Genomic DNA, 19,850 nt, shown 5'->3' with positions numbered 1-19,850 from the left:
TGTTGAGTCTGGTACCTCAGTCCCTGTCTGGAGCCTAACGCCCCGGGGGATCAGGGTATGGTCCTTCTTTTGGAGGACATCAGGCACCCGTCTGCACTTTTTAGTGTTTCACTCTTTATGTGTGTGCACTTTTTTTATGCACCGGGTGGAAGTTTTTTGGGTGTGTTTGCACGCCATGGGCTTTTTCAATAGAAAAAAAAAAATGGGTGTCGGTGGAATGGCGAGAAACATCACTATCTGTAAAATGTCTCCTACGTGAGGTCTTAAAAGTCTTTACAGGTCATCAGTTTAGAGTTTACTGTGAATAATGGGCCGAGAATTGACCCATGGGAGAAGGATCCCCTTTATATCAGTGGGAGAAGGAAATTCTTACATCAAGATTGCCCCCCATACAGATCATTGATGTCAGTTATTACTGAGAGACAGAAATTGTCCATTACTCAAGGAACCCCTACAGACCTTTGGAGGAACCCTGGCTGGGAAAGGCTGGACTAGGCAGTAATATATTTCTCTCCCCCTTGGTGGGAGTGGAGATGACCCCCATCTATAAGGATATACAGTACATACACACACAGCACAAGGCCGTGTTCACACTACGAGACGTTTCTCGGGGGCTGCAGTTCCTCTGAGCTCCACAAGGTGGTGATCTCAATTCTACCATAGAGAAAGGAAGTCTCTATGGAAGACAGGAAGTGATGTCAGGTATAAATAGGAAGTTCCGGGTGAGAAGTGAGTCGGGACGAGACGTTGCTGGAAGTGGTTGTAGAGGAGGTAATAAGATGTTATTTTCTATTTACACCCAGTAACCCCCCCGTCATGTTCGTCCTCTTCCTCCATAGTCACTGTGACGTCTTTTATCTCCATCAGATGATGATACACACATATATAGTGTGGGAATGTAGATTACCCCCTTCAGGGGCAGAACATTCCCTCACTTGCAGGGCCGCAACATTCTCTTCATTTTGGAGATGTGTCACCTTTCCCACCAATCACCTCATCAGTCTATACTATCGGATTATACCACTTTTATTAGTGGGGGGGGGATGGGGGGTTTATGAAGACATAGAGGGGATCTTAATCAGTTTTCTTTGCTGGTGGATAAAGAACGAAGCAAAATGGACTTTACAGAAAAAGAACTTTGTGATCCATCGAGCCAAAGGGTTAGAGGCTCCCGGATCACAAAAACATAGCAAACCCTAAACTGAATGTTCCTCTGTATGTAATACCACCGGGGGGGGGCTGTTCTTTCCTGATAAATGCCCTCATATTACCCCCCCCCCTACACCCCCATCCTAATATTGTACAGTCCAGATCATTCTCTCTCATCAATTATTGGTCTGCAGGAAACCTGAATAGATCACATGACCAATGAGGATGGAGGAGGACCGGAGTCACATGACTGAGAAGATACTAAACCTCACCCTGGAGATCATCTACCTGCTGACCGGAGAGGTGAGGAGGATTCTGGGAGGTCACATGACATCACTCTTATCTCTATTAATAAAACACACCCCTGACCGGAGAGGTGAGGAGGATTCTGGGAGGTCACATGACATCACTCTTATCCCTATTAATAAAACACAGACCTGACCGGAGAGGTGAGGAGGATTCTGGGAGGTCACATGACATCACTCTTATCTCTATTAATAAAACACAGACCTGACCGGAGAGGTGAGGAGGATTCTGGGAGGTCACATGACATCACTCTTATCTCTATTAATAAAACACAGACCTGACCGGAGAAGTGAGGAGGATTCTGGGAGGTCACATGACATCACTCTGGTCTAGTGTGGTCAGTAGTCCATGTTCTTCTTGTAGATGATGTCAGATGATTGATGTCGGTTTATCTTTCTCCTGATCTGTAGGATTATGTTGTAGTGAAGAAGTCTAGTGGGGAGCCAATCCCAGGAGGATGGAGCAGGACCCAGAGCCCCACCATGGTGCCTCCCCCTCCTCCTCCCATACCTGAGAGGAGCAAAGAGCAGAAGATCCTGGAACTGACCACCATGATGGTCCATCTGCTGACAGGAGAGGTGAGGAGGATTCTGGGAATTGTGGGACATTATCCAGTAACAGACAAGGGATGTGTCTGGATGGTGACTGTATCATTGTGTGTGTCAGGTTCCTATAAGGTGTCAGGATGTCACTGTCTATTTCTCCATGGAGGAGTGGGAGTATTTAGAAGGACACAAGGATCTCTACAAGGACGTCATGATGGCCAATCAGCCGCCCCTCACATCACCGGGTAAGAGGAGACTTTATTGTAAAGGAGAGAGCAGTACGGAGGCTCCACCTAGATCCCCCATCATCTGATAAACACATAGAAACAATGTATTCAGTCAGTGTGTGTGTTTCCTACAGATGGATCCAGTAATGGGAACCCACCAGAGAGATGTCCCCGTCCTCTGTATTCCCGGGATTCCACACAGGAAGGTCTCACCATCCCTCACTATTACAAGGTTGGTGGATCGGAGCATCTAGAACATGGACTGGTGGAGATGTGTGGATTTTGTATGTAAGCTTATATCTTACAGATGATATTCTCTCTCATTTTCTTGGTTTAGGGTGAAGATCTGATAGATATAAAAGTTGAGGTGAAATCAGAAGAAGAAGAGAGGTATGTGAGGGATGATCAGCAGTCTATGGAGGAGGATGGAATAACGGGGACATTTATAGAGGAGGACACTCCTACAGAGATCAGCACAGGTGGGTCATTAACACTCAGGGCTTTTTTTCAGGGGGAACAGAGTTCCGGCACCTCCAGCACTGAATGTATCTAATGGCAAGGGATGCTGGGGTGTGCTGGAGAGTCTACTGATGCTGGCTGCTGGAAGATCTATTGTTGGTGGAGGGGATCTGTTTTTGTGTGGTGGCCTGTTATTGCTGAGGAGATGTATTGTTGCTTTGGGGGGGGGGGGGCAACTGCTGCTGGAAGGGATCTACTGTTAAAGGAGAGGTCTATTGATTCTGGCTGCTGGAGAGCCTATTAATGCTGGCTACTGTGAGATCTGGTCTTGCTGCCAGGGGCCTATTGTTGCTGGGATGATATTTTGATGCAGGGGTCCTATGTTGCTGGGGGGTCTATTGTTGCTGAGAGGGGGGTATATTGCTGCTGAGAGGGGGGTATATTGCTGCTGAGAGGGGGATATATTGCTGCTGAGAGGGGGGTATATGGCTGCTGAGAGGGGGGCATATTGCTGCTGTCTGCAGTGGATCTATTGTTCTGCTTTTCTTGTTATCATTACCAATTTCCATACAATTGACTTTAGCATAGCATGACATAATCATACTTGGCTTTGTATTCTCTGAATGAGACGGTGCTGGGAGGTGGGTAGGGGATGGAACCAAGAGATGTTGCTCGGAGGTGGGTAGGGGGTGGTACAGGAGATGTTGCTTGGGGGTGGGTAGGGGGTGGAGCCAAGAGAAGCTGCTCGGAGGTGGGTAGGGGGTGGAACCAAGAGATGTTGCTCGGAGGTGGGTAGGGGGTGGAACCAAGAGATGTTGCTCAGAGGTGGGTAGGGGGTGGAACCAAGAGATGTTGCTCAGAGGTGGGTAGGGGTGGAACCAAGAGATGTTACTTGGAGGTGGGTAGGGGGTGGAACCAAGAGATGTTGCTCAGAGGTGGGTAGGGGGTGGAACCAAGAGATGTTGCTCAGAGGTGGGTAGGGGGTGGAACCAAGAGATGCTGCTCGGAGGTGGGTAGGGGGTGGAACCAAGAGATGTTGCTTGGAGGTGGACAGGGGATGGAATCAAGAGATGCTGCTCGGAGGTGGGTAGGGGGTGGAACCAAGAGATGTTGCTTGGAGGTGGACAGGGGATGGAATCAAGAGATGCTGCTCGGAGGTGGGTAGTGGGTGGAACCAAGAGATGTTGCTCGGAGGTGAGTAGGGTGTGGAACCAAGAGATGTTGCTTGGAGGTGGAACCAAGAGATGCTGCTCGGAGGTGGGTAGGGGGTGGAACCAAGAGATGTTGCTCAGAGGTGGACAGGGGATGGAACCAAGAGATGCTGCTTGGAGGTGGGTAGTGGGTGGAACCAAGAGATGTTGCTCGGAGGTGGGTAGGGTGTGGAACCCAGAGATGTTGCTTGGAGGTGGAACCAAGAGATGCTGCTCGGAGGTGGGTAGGGGGTGGAACCAAGAGATGTTGCTCAGAGGTGGGTGGAACCAAGAGATGTTGCTCGGAGGTGGGTAGGGGGTGGAACCAAGAGATGTTGCTTGGAGGTGGAACCAAGAGATGCTGCTCGGAGGTGGGTAGGGGGTGGAACCAAGAGATGTTGCTCATAGGTTGAACCAAGAGATGTTGCTCGGAGGTGGGTAGGGGGTGGAACCAAGAGATGTTGCTCTGAGGTGGGTAGGGGGTGGAACCAAGAGATGATGCTCGGAGGTGGGTAGGGGGTGGAACCAAGAGATGTTGCTGGGAGGTGGGTAGGGGGTGGAACCAAGAGATATTGCTCGGAGGTGGACAGGGGATGGAACCAAGAGATGCTGCTTGGAGGTGGGTAGTGGGTGGAACCAAGAGATGCTGCTCGGAGGTGGGTAGGGGGTGGAAGCAAGAGATGTTGCTTGGAGGTGGAACCAAGAGATGCTGCTCGGAGGTGGGTAGGGGGTGGAACCAAGAGATGTTGCTCATAGGTGGAACCAAGAGATGTTGCTCGGAGGTGGGTAGGGGGTGGAACCAAGAGATGTTGCTCTGAGGTGGGTAGGGGGTGGAACCAAGAGATGTTGCTCGGAGGTGGGTAGGGGGTGGAACCAAGAGATGTTGCTCTGAGGTGGGTAGGGGGTGGAACCAAGAGATGTTGCTTAGTGGTGGGTGGAACCAAGAGATGTTGCTTGGAGGTGGAACCAAGAGATGTTGCTCAGAGGTGGGTAGGGGGTGGAACCAAGAGATGTTGCTCGGAGGTGGGTAGGGGATGGAACCAAGAGATGTTGCTCGGAGGTGGGTAGGGGATGGAACCAAGAGATGTTGCTCGGAGGTGGGTAGGGGGTGGAACCAAGAGATGTTGCTCGGAGGTGGGTAGGGGGCAGAGACAGGAAGTGACTCAGAAGGTGGGAGTTCCAGCACCTATTCTCTGTGTAACACTGAATACATTCCTCCGCTCATACTGCCGCCACAAAATTGTTTCACTATATTGTTTTTTACGACGGCTGAAATAGCATTTCACGCACTCGCTGTAAAATCCCGCTCTGTAATTGGTCGAGGAACACAGCAACTCTGAAACGTTTGGCTCATATTGTCCTTATAGGAAAATTTAACATCAACAAATAAAATAAATAAAAAAAGCTGACATTCCCCACATTTTGTTACAACCAAAATCCTAAATGTATTTTATTGGGATTTTATGTGATGGACCAACACAAAGTGTCACATAATTGTGAAGTGGAAGGAAAATGATAAATGATACAAATAAATATGTGAAAAGTGTGGGGGAGGGGCATTTGTATGGCGCCCCCCGGAGTCAATACTTTGTAGAACCCCCTTTCTCTACAAGTCTTTTTGGGGGTGTCTCTACCAGCTTTGCACATCTAGAGAGGACATTTCTGCCCATTCTTCTTCTTTGTAGAATATCTCAAGCTCTGTCAGATTGGATGGAGAGCGTCTGTGATCAGCAATTTTCAAGTCTTGCCACAGATTCTCAATGGGATTTAGGTCTGGACTGTGACTGGGCCATTCTAACACATGAATATGCTTTGATGTAAACCATTCCATTGTAGCTCTGGCTGGATGTTTCGGGTCGTTGTCCTGCTGGAAGGGGAACCTCCGCCCCGGTCTCAAGTCTTCTGCCGACTCTAACAGGTTTTCTTCTAAGATTGTCCTGTATTTGTCTCCATCCATCTTCCCATCAACTCTGACCAGCTTCCCTGTCCCTGCTGAAGAAAACCATCCCCACCACATGATGCTGCCACCACCATGTCTCACGGTAGGGATGGTGTGTTCAGGGGGATGGGCAGTGTTAGTTTTCCCCACACTTTTCACATATTTATTTGTATCATTTTCCTTCCACTTCACAATTATGTGACACTTTGTGTTGGTCCATCACATAAAATCCCAATAAAATACATTTATGTTTTTGGTTGTAACAAAATGTGGGAAATTTGAAAGGGGTATGAATACTTTTTCAAGGCACTGTACTCCTCACCCCTGCACTATATACACATTGTTATGAAATTCTGACCCCTGCGCTCTGCAAACTATGTTGTATGTTACATTGTCCTAACTCGTATCCAACCAGAACTTTTCTATTTCTATTTTAGTAGATGGACGGGAGATGAGGAAAACCTCAGAGGATTGTCTCACTTTGTCTCCAGACTGTAAAGTAGAAGATGAGGACATCACACAGTATAGTCCAGGAGAAAACCCGACTACCTCAAATGTCCATCCGGCACCACACAGTGTAGATGGACCATCGTATTCCTCTTATCCTGAGGAACCTCAGACTGTGCGGGACGGTGCCGGACCATCGTATTCCTCTTATCCCGAGGAACCTCAGACTGTGCGGGACGGTGCCGGACCATCGTATTCCTCTTATCCCGAGGAACCTCAGACTGTGCGGGACGGTGCCGGACCATCGTATTCCTCTTATCCCGAGGAACCTCAGACTGTGCGGGACGGTGCCGGACCATCGTATTCCTCTTATCCCGAGGAACCTCAGACTGTGCGGGACGGTGCCGGACCATCGTATTCCTCTTATCCTGAGGAACCTCAGACTGTGCGGGACGGTGCCGGACCATCGTATTCCTCTTATCCCGAGGAACCTCAGACTGTGCGGGACGGTGCCGGACCATCGTATTCCTCTTATCCCGAGGAACCTCAGACTGTGCGGGACGGTTCCGGATCATCGTATTCCTCTTATCCCAAGGAACCTCAGACTGTGAGGGACGGTGCCGGACCATCGTATTCCTCTTATCCTGAGGAACCTCAGACTGTGCGGGACGGTGCCGGACCATCGTATTCCTCTTATCCTGAGGAACCTCAGACTGTGAGGGACGGTGCCGGACCATCGTATTCCTCTTATCCCAAGGAACCTCAGACTGTGCGGGACGGTTCCGTATCATCGTATTCCTCTTATCCCAAGGAACCTCAGACTGTGCGGGACGGTGCCGGACCATCGTATTCCTCTTATCCCGAGGAACCTCAGACTGTGCGGGACGGTGCCAGACCATCGTATTCCTCTTATCCCGAGGAACCTCAGACTGTGAGGGACGGTGCCGGACCATCGTATTCCTCTTATCCCGAGGAACCTCAGAATCTGGGTGATGGTACCACCCTTCCCAAGATGTTTTCTTGTACTGAGTGCGGGAAATATTTTGTCCATCAATCAGGTTTACGTAGACACCAATTATCTCACACAGAAGAGAAGCCATTTTCCTGTCCTGAGTGCGGGAAATGTTTTTCAAAGAAGTGCCATCTTTCCACACATCAGAGATTGCACACGGGGAAAAAGCCATATTCCTGTCCTGACTGCGGGAAATGTTATTTTGATAAATCAAAGCTCATTGAACACCAGAGGTCTCACACGGGTGAGAAGCCGTTCTCCTGCCCTGAGTGCGGGAAATGTTTTTCGAGGAAATCAACGCTTTTCACACATATAAAATATCACACGGGGGAGAAGCCGTATTCCTGCTCTGAGTGCGGGAAATGTTATTCCCAGAAATCAAATCTTGTTACACATTTAAAATATCACACGGGGGAGAAGCCGTATTCCTGCCCTGAGTGCGGGAAATGTTTTTCCCAGAAATCAAATCTTGTTACACATTTAAAATATCACACGGGGGAGAAGCCGTATTCCTGTCCTGAGTGTGGGAAATGTTTTTCAAGGAAGTGCCATCTTTCCACACATCAGAGATTGCACACGGGGAAAAAGCCGTATTCCTGTCCTGAGTGCGGGAAATGTTTTTCAGATAAGTCCAGTTTTGACAAACATCAGAGATCTCACACGGGGGAGAAGCGATATTCCTGTTCTGAGTGCGGGAAATGTTTTTTTAATAAATCATATCTCGTTTCACACCAGAGGTCTCACACAGGTGAGAAGCCATTCTCCTGCCCTGAGTGCGGGAAATGTTTTTCGATTAAAGAAACGCTTGTCACACATTTAAAATATCACACGGGGGAGAAGCCGTATTCCTGCCCTGAGTGTGGGAAATGTTATTCCAAGAAATCAAATCTTGTCACACATTTAAAATATCACACTGGGGAGAAGCCGTATTCCTGCCCTACGTGCGGTAAATGTTTTTCTGTGAAGTCCGGTCTTTTTATACATCAGAGATCTCACACAGGGGAGAAGCCGTATTCCTGCCCCGAGTGCGGGAAATGTTTTTCACAGAAGTCCAGTCTTAACACGCATCAGAGATCTCACACGGGGAAGAAGCCGTATCCCTGTCTCGTGTGCGGGAAATGTTTTACACAAAAGTTTAGACTTACCACGCATCAGCGATCTCACACGGGGGAGAAGCCGTATTCCTGTCCTGGGTGCGGGAAATGTTTTACACAGAAGTCTAGTCTTAACACGCATCAGAGATTTCACACGGGAGAGAAGCCGTATTCCTGTCCTGAGTGCGGGAAATGTTTTTCAAAGAAGTGCCATCTTTCCACACATCAGAGATTGCACATGGGGAAAAAGCCGTATTCCTGTCCTGAGTGCGGGAAATGTTTTTCAGATAAGTCCGGTTTTGATAAACATCAGAGATCTCACACGGGGGAGAAGCCGTATTCCTGCCCCAAGTGCGGGAAATTTTTTACACAGAAGTCTAGTCTTAACACGCATCAGAGATTGCACACGGGGGAGAAGCCGTATTCCTGTCCTGAGTGCGGAAAACGTTTTTCACGAAGGTCATATTTATATGTACATCAGAGATCTCACATGGAGGAGAAGCCACTTTCCTGTCCTGAGTGAGGGAAATGTTCCTCACTGAAGTCCTGTCTTCCTGTACATCAGGGGGTCCCACACAACCCTGGAGGTGTATTAGTGAGTGCGGGAAATGTCTTGTATATGAATGTTGCTGGACATGTGGGGAAGAAGCACCCCCTGATATACACCTCAGATATACTCCATGGCTGATCTTCATCATGGAAGAAACAGTTGATAAGGAGATCAGAGATCACCAAAGACATGGATGAAGTGTTGTACCGTGTCGGCCATTGATAGCAGGAGAAAAATAAAAATGGAGTCCTTACCTCTCGTTGGCTGAGTACATTTTGTGGTATGGAGACTTAGAGGTCTATTATTCACTTGCAAGAGGTCTGTTTTCTCAAGACGTCTTCCAGGACGAAACGCGTTAACCCCACCACTTAAAAGGCAGTCCTCTAGGGCTTTTAATATAAAAATGGAGTCATTACCTCTCATTGTCATTTTCTGTCCAATCAGATTTCTACCTTTTACTACTTCCTGATTTTACAATGGCAATCTTATAAAAGTAAAATTATAATTAAAAGACGTATTGAATGAAAAAATAATTCTGTGTGTCGGTGGAATGACGATAAATATCTCTGTCTGTAAAATCTCTCCCAGCTGAAGCCTTAAAAGTCTTTACAGGTCATCAGTTTGGAGTTTATCAGGAATAATGGGCCGAGAATTGTCCTCACTCAGGTGTGTAAGGGTTCCAAAAATTTGGGGGGGAAAGGGGGTTTAAGTGCTCGGGTGTCCCTTACATTGGTGACCAATGGGAGAAGGACCTCCTTATATCAGTGGTCGGTGTAGTGGTCCCTTATATTGGTGATTAATGGGAGATGGACCCCCTTATATCAGTGACAAATGGAAGGACATTCTTACATCATCAGTGGGAAGATTGCCCCCCTTACTGATCACTGACATCAGTTGTTACTGAGAGACAGAAATTGTCCACTTACTCAAGGAACCCCCTAGAGACCTTTGGAGGAACCCTGGCTGAGAAAGGCTGTAATATATTTATCTCCCCCCTTGGTGGGAGTGGAGATGACCCCATCTATAAGGATATACAGTACATACACACACAGCACAAGGCCGTGTTCACACTACGAGACGTTTCTCGGGGGCTGCAGTTCCTCTGAGCTCCACAAGGTGGTGATCTTATCACTTCCACCATAGAGACAGGAAGTCTCTATGGAAGACAGGAAGTGACGTCGGGTACACACAGGAAGTTCCGGGTGAGAGGCGAGTCAGGAGGAAGTAGCGAAGCGACGTTGCTGGAAGAAGTAGTAGAGGAGGTAATAAAATCTTATCTTCTATTTACACCCAGTAACCCCCCCGTCATGTTCCGTCCTCTTCCTCCATAGTAACTGTGACGTCTTTTATCTCCAGCAGATGATGATACACACATATATAGTGTGGGAACCTAGATTACCCCCTTCAGGGGCAGACCTTCCCCCACTTACAGGGCCAGAACATTCTCTTCATTTTGGAGATGTGTCGCCTTTCCCACCAATCACCTCATCAGTAGGGATGGCCGAACGGTTCGCCTGGCGGTCGTTTCACGGCGAATTTCGGCTGTTCGCCATCCGCCCGATCGGCGGACTATTGCCGCCGTTCGCCCGGCGGACTTCCGTGTTTTTACTGTGTAAAAGAACTTTGACCTATGATGACACATCCATCATGGGGTACAGGACAGCCAATTGAGACATTACAGCACATGGACACTTGGACATTCCCCCTAACTTATAAATACACCCGATCCGGCGGCCATTTTACATTCTTTCTTCTGTCACTATAGGGAGAGGTTGCTGTGTGGAGTAGGGAGAGATAAATCGCTAGCTATTTGGTACACAAAAGTTCTTTTCAGGACTGGTATAGGTGTTAGGTGTATATAGGTTTGCTGTGCTAGTGATTGTTGCAGCAGCCTGAGTGTCTTTTGTCAGTGTAGAGAAAGGGACAGAGCGCTGTGTCTGCTGCTGTAGGGACAGTCAGATTAGTCATCATCATCATCATTAGCTGTTACTATCAGGTCCACAAAAGTGCTATTCCAGTAACCAGTTATTGTTCCAGCAGCCTCTGTTTTGCCAGTTCATATAGGGACAGGAAGGAAGCAGTGTGTCAGGCAGTGAGGGTCAGTTTAAACAGTTGCTGTTACTATTAGTTCCACAAAGGTTCTTTTCAGGACTGGTATCAGTGGTATGGTAATAGGCTTGTACACGTATAATATTCTTTCTTCCAAATACAGAAAGAATATTATACTTGACTGCTGCCCTTCTGCTGCAGTAGTCCTTTATGAGTATAGGGACTGAGGTACAGTCTGCTAATCATTCACAACCTACTTGTTCCACAAAGGTCCTTATAAGGACTGGTAAGGTATAGGGTACTACAGTACATAGGGTTGAGTGAGGTACAGTCTGCTATTCCTAAGGACTGGTATAGGTCCACAATACATAGGGTTAAGGTGCACTACTGCTGACCGCTGCCTTATACTGCAGCAGTCCTTCATCGGTATAGGGACTGAGAGTTTTGTCACAGGGTCATTTAAAAAATGACAGGCAGAGGAAGAGGCAGGCCCTTCCGCAGGGGTTGTAGGGGTAGGGCAGGAGCAACAGGCTTGAGAGAAAGTGGGAAGTTGCAGAAGGTGCGTGCGATTACATCAAAGGACACACCAGACTTGGTTGAGTGGCTCACTCAGCCTTACTCTTCTGCACCCTCCTCATCCTCTTGATCTGCACCCTCTTCTTCACTCTCTGCTATGTGCACCCCCAAAGACACTACCACCAACAACACCACCACCACATACCTTCCGCTTATTATTTTCCGATCAATATCAAGACATTTCTGATGCGCAGCCACTCTTGGCATTGGATCAGGAAGAGGAGGAAGCAACAACCGCTACTCAGCAGTCTGACGACAGTACCCAGATCAGCCCAAGGAGGAGGTTGGCTCCCGGTGTTGCTGCCTACTCCAAGATCTCTACTTATAGCGGTGGGGAAGGTGACGTTGATGATGACGTGTCTAGTGATGTCACGTGGGTGCCCACAAGAGAGGAAGAGGAGGGGAGTTCAGAGGGAGATATGGACCAGCAGATAGGGAGGAGAAGCCGGAATAACTTACATTGCACAGGAGGGACAAAGCAGACTGCAAATGTATCAGGAGCGAGTCATCGACCATGTACGGTCACATCTGGCGCTCCCAGGACACCAGCACATGGCTCCGCAGTGTGGGCTTTTTTTAACGTGTCCGCTGCTGACAATAGCGTTGCCATCTGCAATCTTTGCAGTCAACGCATTAGTCACGGTAAGCCCAACACTCACCTAGGGACGACCGCCTTAAGAAGGCACATGAGCAGCCATCACCGAGCCGAGTGGGAGCAACGGAACACACAAAGCCACACTGCAGGCTCTCACCGTCCAGCCTCGTCTTCTACTTCTCCTCTCTCCTCACAATTGTCCTCCACTCCACCTTCCATCACGCCAAGCTCACGTTTTTCTGCAAAAAGGCAGGCTTCCGTGGGCCTAATGTTCGAGCGTAAAAAAATGATGACGCCGGATAACCCTCTTGCCCAACGGTTGACGGCTGGCTTGTCAGAACTCATAGCCCGCCAACTACTGCCATATAAACTGGTGGACTCGGAGGCCTTTCGCAAATTTGTGGCCATTGGAACACCACAATGGAAGGTCCCAGGAAGGAAGTATTTCTCAGAGAAGGGCATCCCAGAGCTATATGGCCATGTTCAGCGGCAAGTGAATGTATGTCTGGCACACAGTGTCGGTGCCAAGATACATCTGACCACAGACACGTGGTCTAGCAAACACGGGCAGGGAAGGTATATCACTTTTACTGCCCACTGGGTGAACCTTCTGACGGCCGTCAAGCATTTAACCCGTGGCACCCGTGTAAATTTGGTTTTACTGCCACGGATTGCATGCAGGCCTGGCTCTTCTTCTCCTCCTGGAACTCCATCCTCCTCCCTCTTCTCCTCGACTGACTCCTCCTTTTCCACTGCTAGCATCTCTTCCGCTGCGCCGCCCTCCTCCCTCTCTTCCTCGGCTGACTTCTCCTTTTCCGCTGCTAGCGTCTCTTCCGCTGCGCCGCCCAAGCTCCCCAGAACCTATTCGACATGCCAGGTGAGACGTTGCCATGCGGTGCTGCGTCTGTTGTGCCTGGAAGCCAAGAGCCACACTGGCCCGGCACTCCTTTCAGCTTTGCGTTCACAGGCAGATAAGTGGCTAACACCGCTCAATTTGACAGTTGGTAAAGTGGTGTGTGACAACGGTGCCAATCTGATTAGCGCATTGAAACAGGGCAAAATTATGCACGTGCCATGCATGGCACACGTCTTAAACTTGGTCGTGCAGCGATTCATTGTCAAATACCCTGGGGTCCAGGACATCTTGCGGCAGGCAAGGAAAATCTCGGCCCATTTCAGAAGATCTTACAAGGCCATGGCTCGCCTTGCTGACATTCAGCGGCGACACAATCTGCCGGTCAGACGTCTTATTTGCGATTGCCCGACGCGATGGAACTCAACCTTCTATATGCTTGATAGGCTGCTCCAGCAGAAACGTGCAGTTAACGTCTACCTGTATGAACTCTGCGGCAGAACAGGTTCTGGGGAGCTGGGTTTTTTTTCACCGCGCCAGTGGCTGCTCATGCGCGACGCATGCAGACTTCTGCTGCCATTTGAGGAGATCACCAAACTGATCAGTCGCAGCCATGGCGCCATCATTGACATGGTACCTTATGCCTTCTTTATGGAGCGTGCATTGCATCGTGTCATTGATCAAGCTGTGGAGGAGCAGGAGCGGGAAGATGAGGAAGTCGCAATGCTGGATGAATTCCCAGGGGGGGGCTACTCTATCTGAGACAAGTGAACAACAGGAGTCTGAAGAGGAGTCAGAGGAGGATGGTGCCGGGGCGGATGAGGAGGAGCAAGAAGAGCATGCTTTAAACCTTTCTGGGACCCCTGTTGTTGTGCGTGGATGGGGAGAGGAGAATGAAGAGGACGACATTATCCTGGATGATGAGCAGGAGCCAGGCCACCACACCGTTTCTAGTTTAGTGCAAATGGGGGCCTTCATGCTCCAGTGTTTTAATAGGGACTCCCGTATAAAAAGCATAAGGGTCAAGGACCAGTACTGGGTGGCAAAGTACTTAGACCCCCGGTACAAACACAAAATGGCGGAAATGTTACCGCCGTCACAGAGAGCTGTCAGAATGGAGCACTTCCAGGCCTTGCTTCGAGAAATGCTGCATTCTGCTTTTGCGTGCGCTGGCAGAGGAGCAATTCCCACTCCCAGAGAAGGAGTTGCGGGTACCAATCCAACAGCGCCTGCAAGAAGAGGCTGGTTTGAAGATGTGTTGGTGACTTCGGATATGAGGTCATTCTTTCAGCCGACCCATTGACGGGTCTCATCCGGATCCAGCATCAGGGAACGCCTAGACCGACAGGTGTCCGACTACATCGGGTTAACGGCCGATGTGTTCGCTCTGAGGAGTGATGAACCCCTGGACTACTGGGTGGGCAGGCTTGACCTCTGGCCAGAGCTTGCCCAATTTGCAATGGAACTGTTGGCTTGTCCCTCATCCAGTGTCCTGTCCGAAAGGACGTTCAGCGCAGCAGGGGGGATCGTGACTGATAAGCACACTCGCATAGCTCACGACAGTGTTAACTACCTCACATTTCTAAAAATGAATGATGCATGGATCTCGGAGGAATTCAACACATGTGACCACTAGACCATGTATATGTCTATAAACAATTTTTTTAATTGAGCACAGAGACCTTCTTTCTTCATTTGGCTCACTTCTTTGTACAAAAAAAGCACACCGTACTATATGCCCGTACCCTCCTGTTTGAAGAGGTTGAGCGGTGTCATATTTCTACTGGGGCTGCTTATTATGAGGGGCTCCCACCATCCCTGTGCTGTGCTGACATCCTCCTGGGGCTGCTTATTATGAGGGGCTCCCACCATCCCTGTGCTGTGCTGACTTCCTCCCAGGGCTTCTTATTATGAGGGGCTCCCACCATCCCTGTGCTGTGCTGACTTCCTCCTGGGGCTGTACCTCTGCTGTGCATATTATGAGGGGCTTCCACCATCCCTGTGCTATGCTCATTATGAGGGGCTCCCACCATCCCTGTGCTATGCTCATTATGAGGGGCTCCCACCATCCCTGTGCTATGCTGACTTCCTCCTGGGGCTGCTTGCAGTGCAGTTGTCAGTGCTGTATATCATGGTGCTGGTGTCAGTGCTTTATGTCACGCTGCTGATGTCAGTGCTCTCTATCACGGTGCTGGTGTCAGATGACTCTATCACGGTGCAGGTGTCAGTGCTGTATGCCACGCTGCTGGTGATCATCTCCTGCACCCTCTTCTTTGCCTACCCCGACCTTCCCTCTCCTCCATTGCCTTCATGCGCTCCACAGTCCTGAATTGTCACAATTTCCCATATAAAAAAAGAATGCTTGTAGTTGTCGATCCCAGATTCACCTCATACATGTGTTATGTCATTGGCCATGTGGTGGGACTATGTGTGCACAGCTAGTAATTATTTTGTGGCTGCAAATTTGACCTGTAGGTTTGCAAAGTTTGCCTCCCATTGAAGTCAATGGGGCCCGCCATGAACGTTCCGGTTCGCGAACTATCGGCTGCGTTCGCGAAACGTCCCGTCGGAAGTTCGTCCATCACTACTCATCAGTCTATACTAACGGATTATACCACTTTTATTAGTGGGGGGGGGGGGGGGTTTATGAAGACATAGAGGGGATCTTAATCAGTTTTCTTTGCTGGTGAATAAAGAACGAAGCAAAATGGACTTTACAGAAAAAGAACTTTGTGATCCATCGAGCCAAAGGGTTAGAGGCTCCCAGATCACAAAAACATAGCAAACCCTAAACTGAATGTTCCTCTGTGTGTAATACCACCGGGGGGGGCTGTTCTTCCCTGATAAATGCCCTCATATTACCCCCATCCTAATATTGTACAGTCCAGATCATTCTCTGTTATCAATTATTGGTCTACAGGAAACAGATCACATAACCAATCAGGATGGAGGAGGACCGGAGTCACATGACCGAGAAGATACTAAACCTCACCCTGGAGATCATCTACCTGCTGACCGGAGAGGTGAGGAGGATTCTGGGAGGTCATATGACATCACTCTTATCTCTATTAATAAAACACAGACCTGACCGGAGAGGTGAGGAGGATTCTGGGAGGTCACATGACATCACTCTCATCTCTATTAATAAAACACAGACCTGACCGGAGAGGTGAGGAGGATTCTGGGAGGTCACATGACATCACTCTCATCTCTATTAATAAAACACAGACCTGACCGCAGAGGTGAGGAGGATTCTGGGAGGTCACATGACATCACTCTTATCTCTATTAATAAAACACAGACCTGACCGGAGAGGTGAGGAGGATTCTGGGAGGTCACATGACATCACTCTTATCTCTATTAATAAAACACAGACCTGACCGGAGAGGTGAGGAGGATTCTGGGAGGTCACATGACATCACTCTTATCTCTATTAATAAAACACAGACCTGACCGGAGAGGTGAGGAGGATTCTGGGAGGTCACATGACATCACTCTTATCTCTATTAATAAAACACAGACCTGACCGGAGAGGAGAGGAGGATTCTGGGAGGTCACATGACATCACTCTTATCTCTATTAATAAAACACAGACCTGACCGGAGAGGTGAGGAGGATTCTGGGAGGTCACATGACATCACTCTTATCTCTATTAATAAAACACAGACCTGACCGGAGAGGTGAGGAGGATTCTGGGAGGTCACATGACATCTCTCTTATCTCTATTAATAAAACACAGACCTGACCGGAGAGGTGAGGAGGATTCTGGGAGGTCACATGACATCACTCTTATCTCTAAATGCAAGTTACTTGCTAGAGGGAGAACTTCGGGGGGAATCCAGGACGGAGAAAGATCTGGGGGTCCTAGTAGATGACGGGCTCATCAATAGTATGCAATGCCAAGGTGCAGCAGTTAGTTAGTCATCAGTTATGAGAGATGGAGGAGTTTAGTTATGGGGGATGGAGGAGTTTAGTTATGGGGGACCTCAGTTATTTGGCATGGAGAACCTCAGTTATGGGGGACGGAGGAGCTTGGTTATAAGGGATTACGGAGCTGTTATGTGGGATTAAGGAGCTCAGTAATTGGGCATGGAGCACCCCAGTCATGGAGGAGCTTGGTTGTTAGGGATGGAGTACCTCAAGAAAGGGTTATGGAGGATCTCAGTTATGGGGGATTGAGCTGCTTAGTTATGGAGGGTAGAGGACCTCAGCCATGGGAGATGGAGGAGCTCCGTTATAGGGAATGGAGGAGATTAGTTATGGGGGATGGAGAAGCCTGGTTATTGAGGACCTTGGATATGGGAGAAGGAGGACCTTGGTCATGGAGGATAGAGGAGCTCAGTTATTGGGGATAGAGGACCTCATTTATGGGGGATGGAGGAGCTCAGTTATGAGAAATGTAGGAGCTTTTTTATGATGGATGGAGAGGTCAGTTATGAGGGATGGAGGAACTCAGTTATCAGGAACAAATATAAAACATTGAACTTTCTTTTCCTGAAAAGAGACGCTAAAAGTGGTTCTAAAGACATTCTCTACATTAATGTATAAAAAACCTTGTGAGTGCAACTGAACTGAACTGGATGGACTGGTGTCTTATCAACTATATCATTATTATTGGTCTTTATTGTAGAGTTTCCCTTCCGTGAAGTCCGGTGATCATATGACTATCACAGTGCCTCCATGTGACTCCCTAAAACCTGAGAGACACAACATGGAGAAGATTCTAGAAGTCACCAAGAAGATGATGGAGCTGCTGACAGGAGAGGTGAGGAGGATTCTGGGAATTCTGGGACATTATCCAGTAACAGACAAGGGATGTGTCTGGATGGTGACTGTATCATTGTGTGTGTCAGGTTCCTATAAGGTGTCAGGATGTCACTGTCTATTTCTCCATGGAGGAGTGGGAGTATTTAGAAGGACACAAGGATCTCTACAAGGACGTCATGATGGCCAATCAGCCGCCCCTCACATCACCGGGTAAGAGGAGACTTTATTGTAAAGGAGAGAGCAGTACGGAGGCTCCACCTAGATCCCCCATCATCTGATAAACACATAGAAACAATGTATTCAGTCAGTGTGTGTGTTTCCTACAGATGGATCCAGTAATGGGAACCCACCAGAGAGATGTCCCCGTCCTCTGTATTCCCGGGATTCCACACAGGAAGGTCACACCATCCCCCACCATCATCAGGTAGGTGCATCTAGAACTTGAAAGTGACTGATGGAGAGGATCTATAGACCCTACAAGATGTTATTTTCTATTCTTGGTTTAGGGTGAATATCTGATAGATATAAAAGTTGAGGTTAAAGAAGAAGAGACGTACGTCAGGGATGATTGGCAGTCTATGGAGGAGGATGGAATAACGGGGACCTTTAAAGAGGAGGACACAAAGATCTGCACAGGTGGGTCATTGACACTAAATACATATCTCCACCCATACTGCCGGCACAAAATTGTTTGACTATTTTACAGAAGCTAAAATAGTATTTACGTACTCGCTGTAAAATCACGTTCTGTAATTGATTGAGGATCTGTCAGGGCTGGGCTCAGCCCTTCCTTCACTCAGCTGTCGGCTAATTGCCAGCTCCCATCTCTCTACAGTGACTCACCTGTTGATGATATCCTGCTCGTCAGTCCTGCCTACTTAAGCCCTCCAGCCCAGATGATCTCAGCCTTCTATTGAGCACATCTCTAGAGACGCTCTCCTGTGTTCCTGTTAGACTTGCTTGGCTGACATTCCTTCTGGCTCCAGATCCTGCTTGCTGTTCTACTACGCTCATCTCTGGCTCCCTGATGTTTTGGCTTGTCTGACTATCCGTTCGGTTACTGAACTCTGGCTATGTTATGACTAATGCCGGCCATACACGGTTCGAATTTCGGAAGAATTTTCTTTCGAAAATCGTATCTAAGAATTTTCGTATGAACTTCGCACCATTAGTGGGGGCGGCAGCAACAGCCGATTTTCGTGCGGAAATAAAATTTGAGGAATCGAACATGTTGGAAATTTTTAGAAAAATGAACGATTTTCTAATCAATGATGGGAGAATCGTGAGAGAAACGTAATAAGAAAAGAAAATGTACGGAGATAAAAGAAGATTCCCAGCCAAGAAAATTCTTTTCTGTAGCAACATGAGGTGAAATTGAAGGCTTGGTCGGCCGAATTTCGAAAATCAATGGTGGCGCCATCGGATCACAAAAAAAACAAATTTTCTGATTTTGAAAAGAAAATTTGTTTGAAATTCGACCGTGTATGGCCTGCATAAGTTTACTCTGTTTACCTTTTTTTTTAATTACTATTATTATTATTAAACAAGTGTGATTTGATTGTACTTCTGTCTCAGTCTGATTTCATGGTTTATGACAGTAGGTGAAGGCCATGAATTCAGAAGATACAAGCAATCCACTTGTTGGTAATATTTTTTCCAGATTGGATGAACTGGATCAGCGCATGGATCAGTTTGCCTTGGCGTTACAAAGGCTCCTGAATCGCACGGCTCACCTGGAATCCCCCACGGTGGCTGCTCCGGTACAACCTGAGTCGCAGGCCGTCCCTGCCGCTGCGCCAGTCTCTGTGCAGGCACCCGCCTCAAGTATTACCTCTATAAGAGGTATGTCTGGCTCCACTTAGCTTCCCCAGCAATTTGGGGGTGATCCGATCCAATGCAGAGGGTTTCTCAATCAGGTTGAGATATACTTTGAGATGCTGCCCCAGGCGTTTCCCACAGACAGAAGCAAAGTAGGTTTTGCGATATCTTTCTGAGAGAGCCTTGGCCTGGGCTAACCCTCTATGGGAGATACAAAAACCTGTTGTCTTGAGTTACCCTCAGATTGTGACTTCTTTTAAAAGGGCTTTTGAGG

At 48.3% G+C, this 19,850-nt stretch overlaps 3 protein-coding genes and 1 long non-coding RNA gene across 5 annotated transcripts in view; all 4 read left to right on the top strand.

The window, feature by feature from the left end:
- LOC143955898 (uncharacterized) overlaps positions 1-19,850 on the top strand; it is a 168,706-nt gene that overhangs the window by 67,557 nt on the left and 81,299 nt on the right. The window lies entirely within an intron of this gene.
- On the top strand, positions 701-17,994 carry LOC143956011 (uncharacterized). Of its 2 annotated transcripts, none has more exons than XM_077466141.1 (3): positions 701-771; positions 1,344-1,452; positions 17,622-17,994. In XM_077466141.1, the coding sequence occupies exons 2-3, from the start codon at positions 1,369-1,371 to the stop codon at positions 17,970-17,972; spliced, it is 435 nt and encodes a 144-aa protein (XP_077322267.1). In that variant the 5' UTR covers positions 701-771; positions 1,344-1,368; the 3' UTR covers positions 17,973-17,994. The 2 variants fall into 2 exon arrangements, with proteins under 2 accessions (XP_077322267.1, XP_077322268.1); XM_077466142.1 differs by lacking the exons at positions 701-771; positions 1,344-1,452 and adding exons at positions 9,319-10,180; positions 15,912-16,014 and having other exon boundaries at positions 17,622-17,987.
- On the top strand, positions 6,212-9,171 carry LOC143955570 (uncharacterized). Its single transcript, XM_077465647.1, has one exon. It carries the CDS (start codon positions 6,267-6,269, stop codon positions 8,889-8,891), a length of 2,625 nt encoding a protein of 874 aa, XP_077321773.1. The 5' UTR covers positions 6,212-6,266; the 3' UTR covers positions 8,892-9,171.
- LOC143955325 (uncharacterized) lies at positions 18,078-19,321 on the top strand (the record flags this gene model as incomplete). Its single annotated transcript, XR_013269798.1, has 2 exons — positions 18,078-18,182; positions 18,265-19,321. It is a non-coding gene; the product is annotated as an uncharacterized LOC143955325 (long non-coding RNA).

This window comes from Lithobates pipiens, unplaced genomic scaffold (genome assembly GCF_037356315.1).
Source record: "Lithobates pipiens isolate NorthernLeopardFrog02 unplaced genomic scaffold, aLitPip1_a1.2 Scaffold_35, whole genome shotgun sequence".
NCBI lineage: Eukaryota > Metazoa > Chordata > Amphibia > Anura > Ranidae > Lithobates > Lithobates pipiens.
The sequence above is the reverse complement of the archived record's forward strand: the minus strand, read 5'-3'. Positions and strand labels throughout refer to the sequence as shown.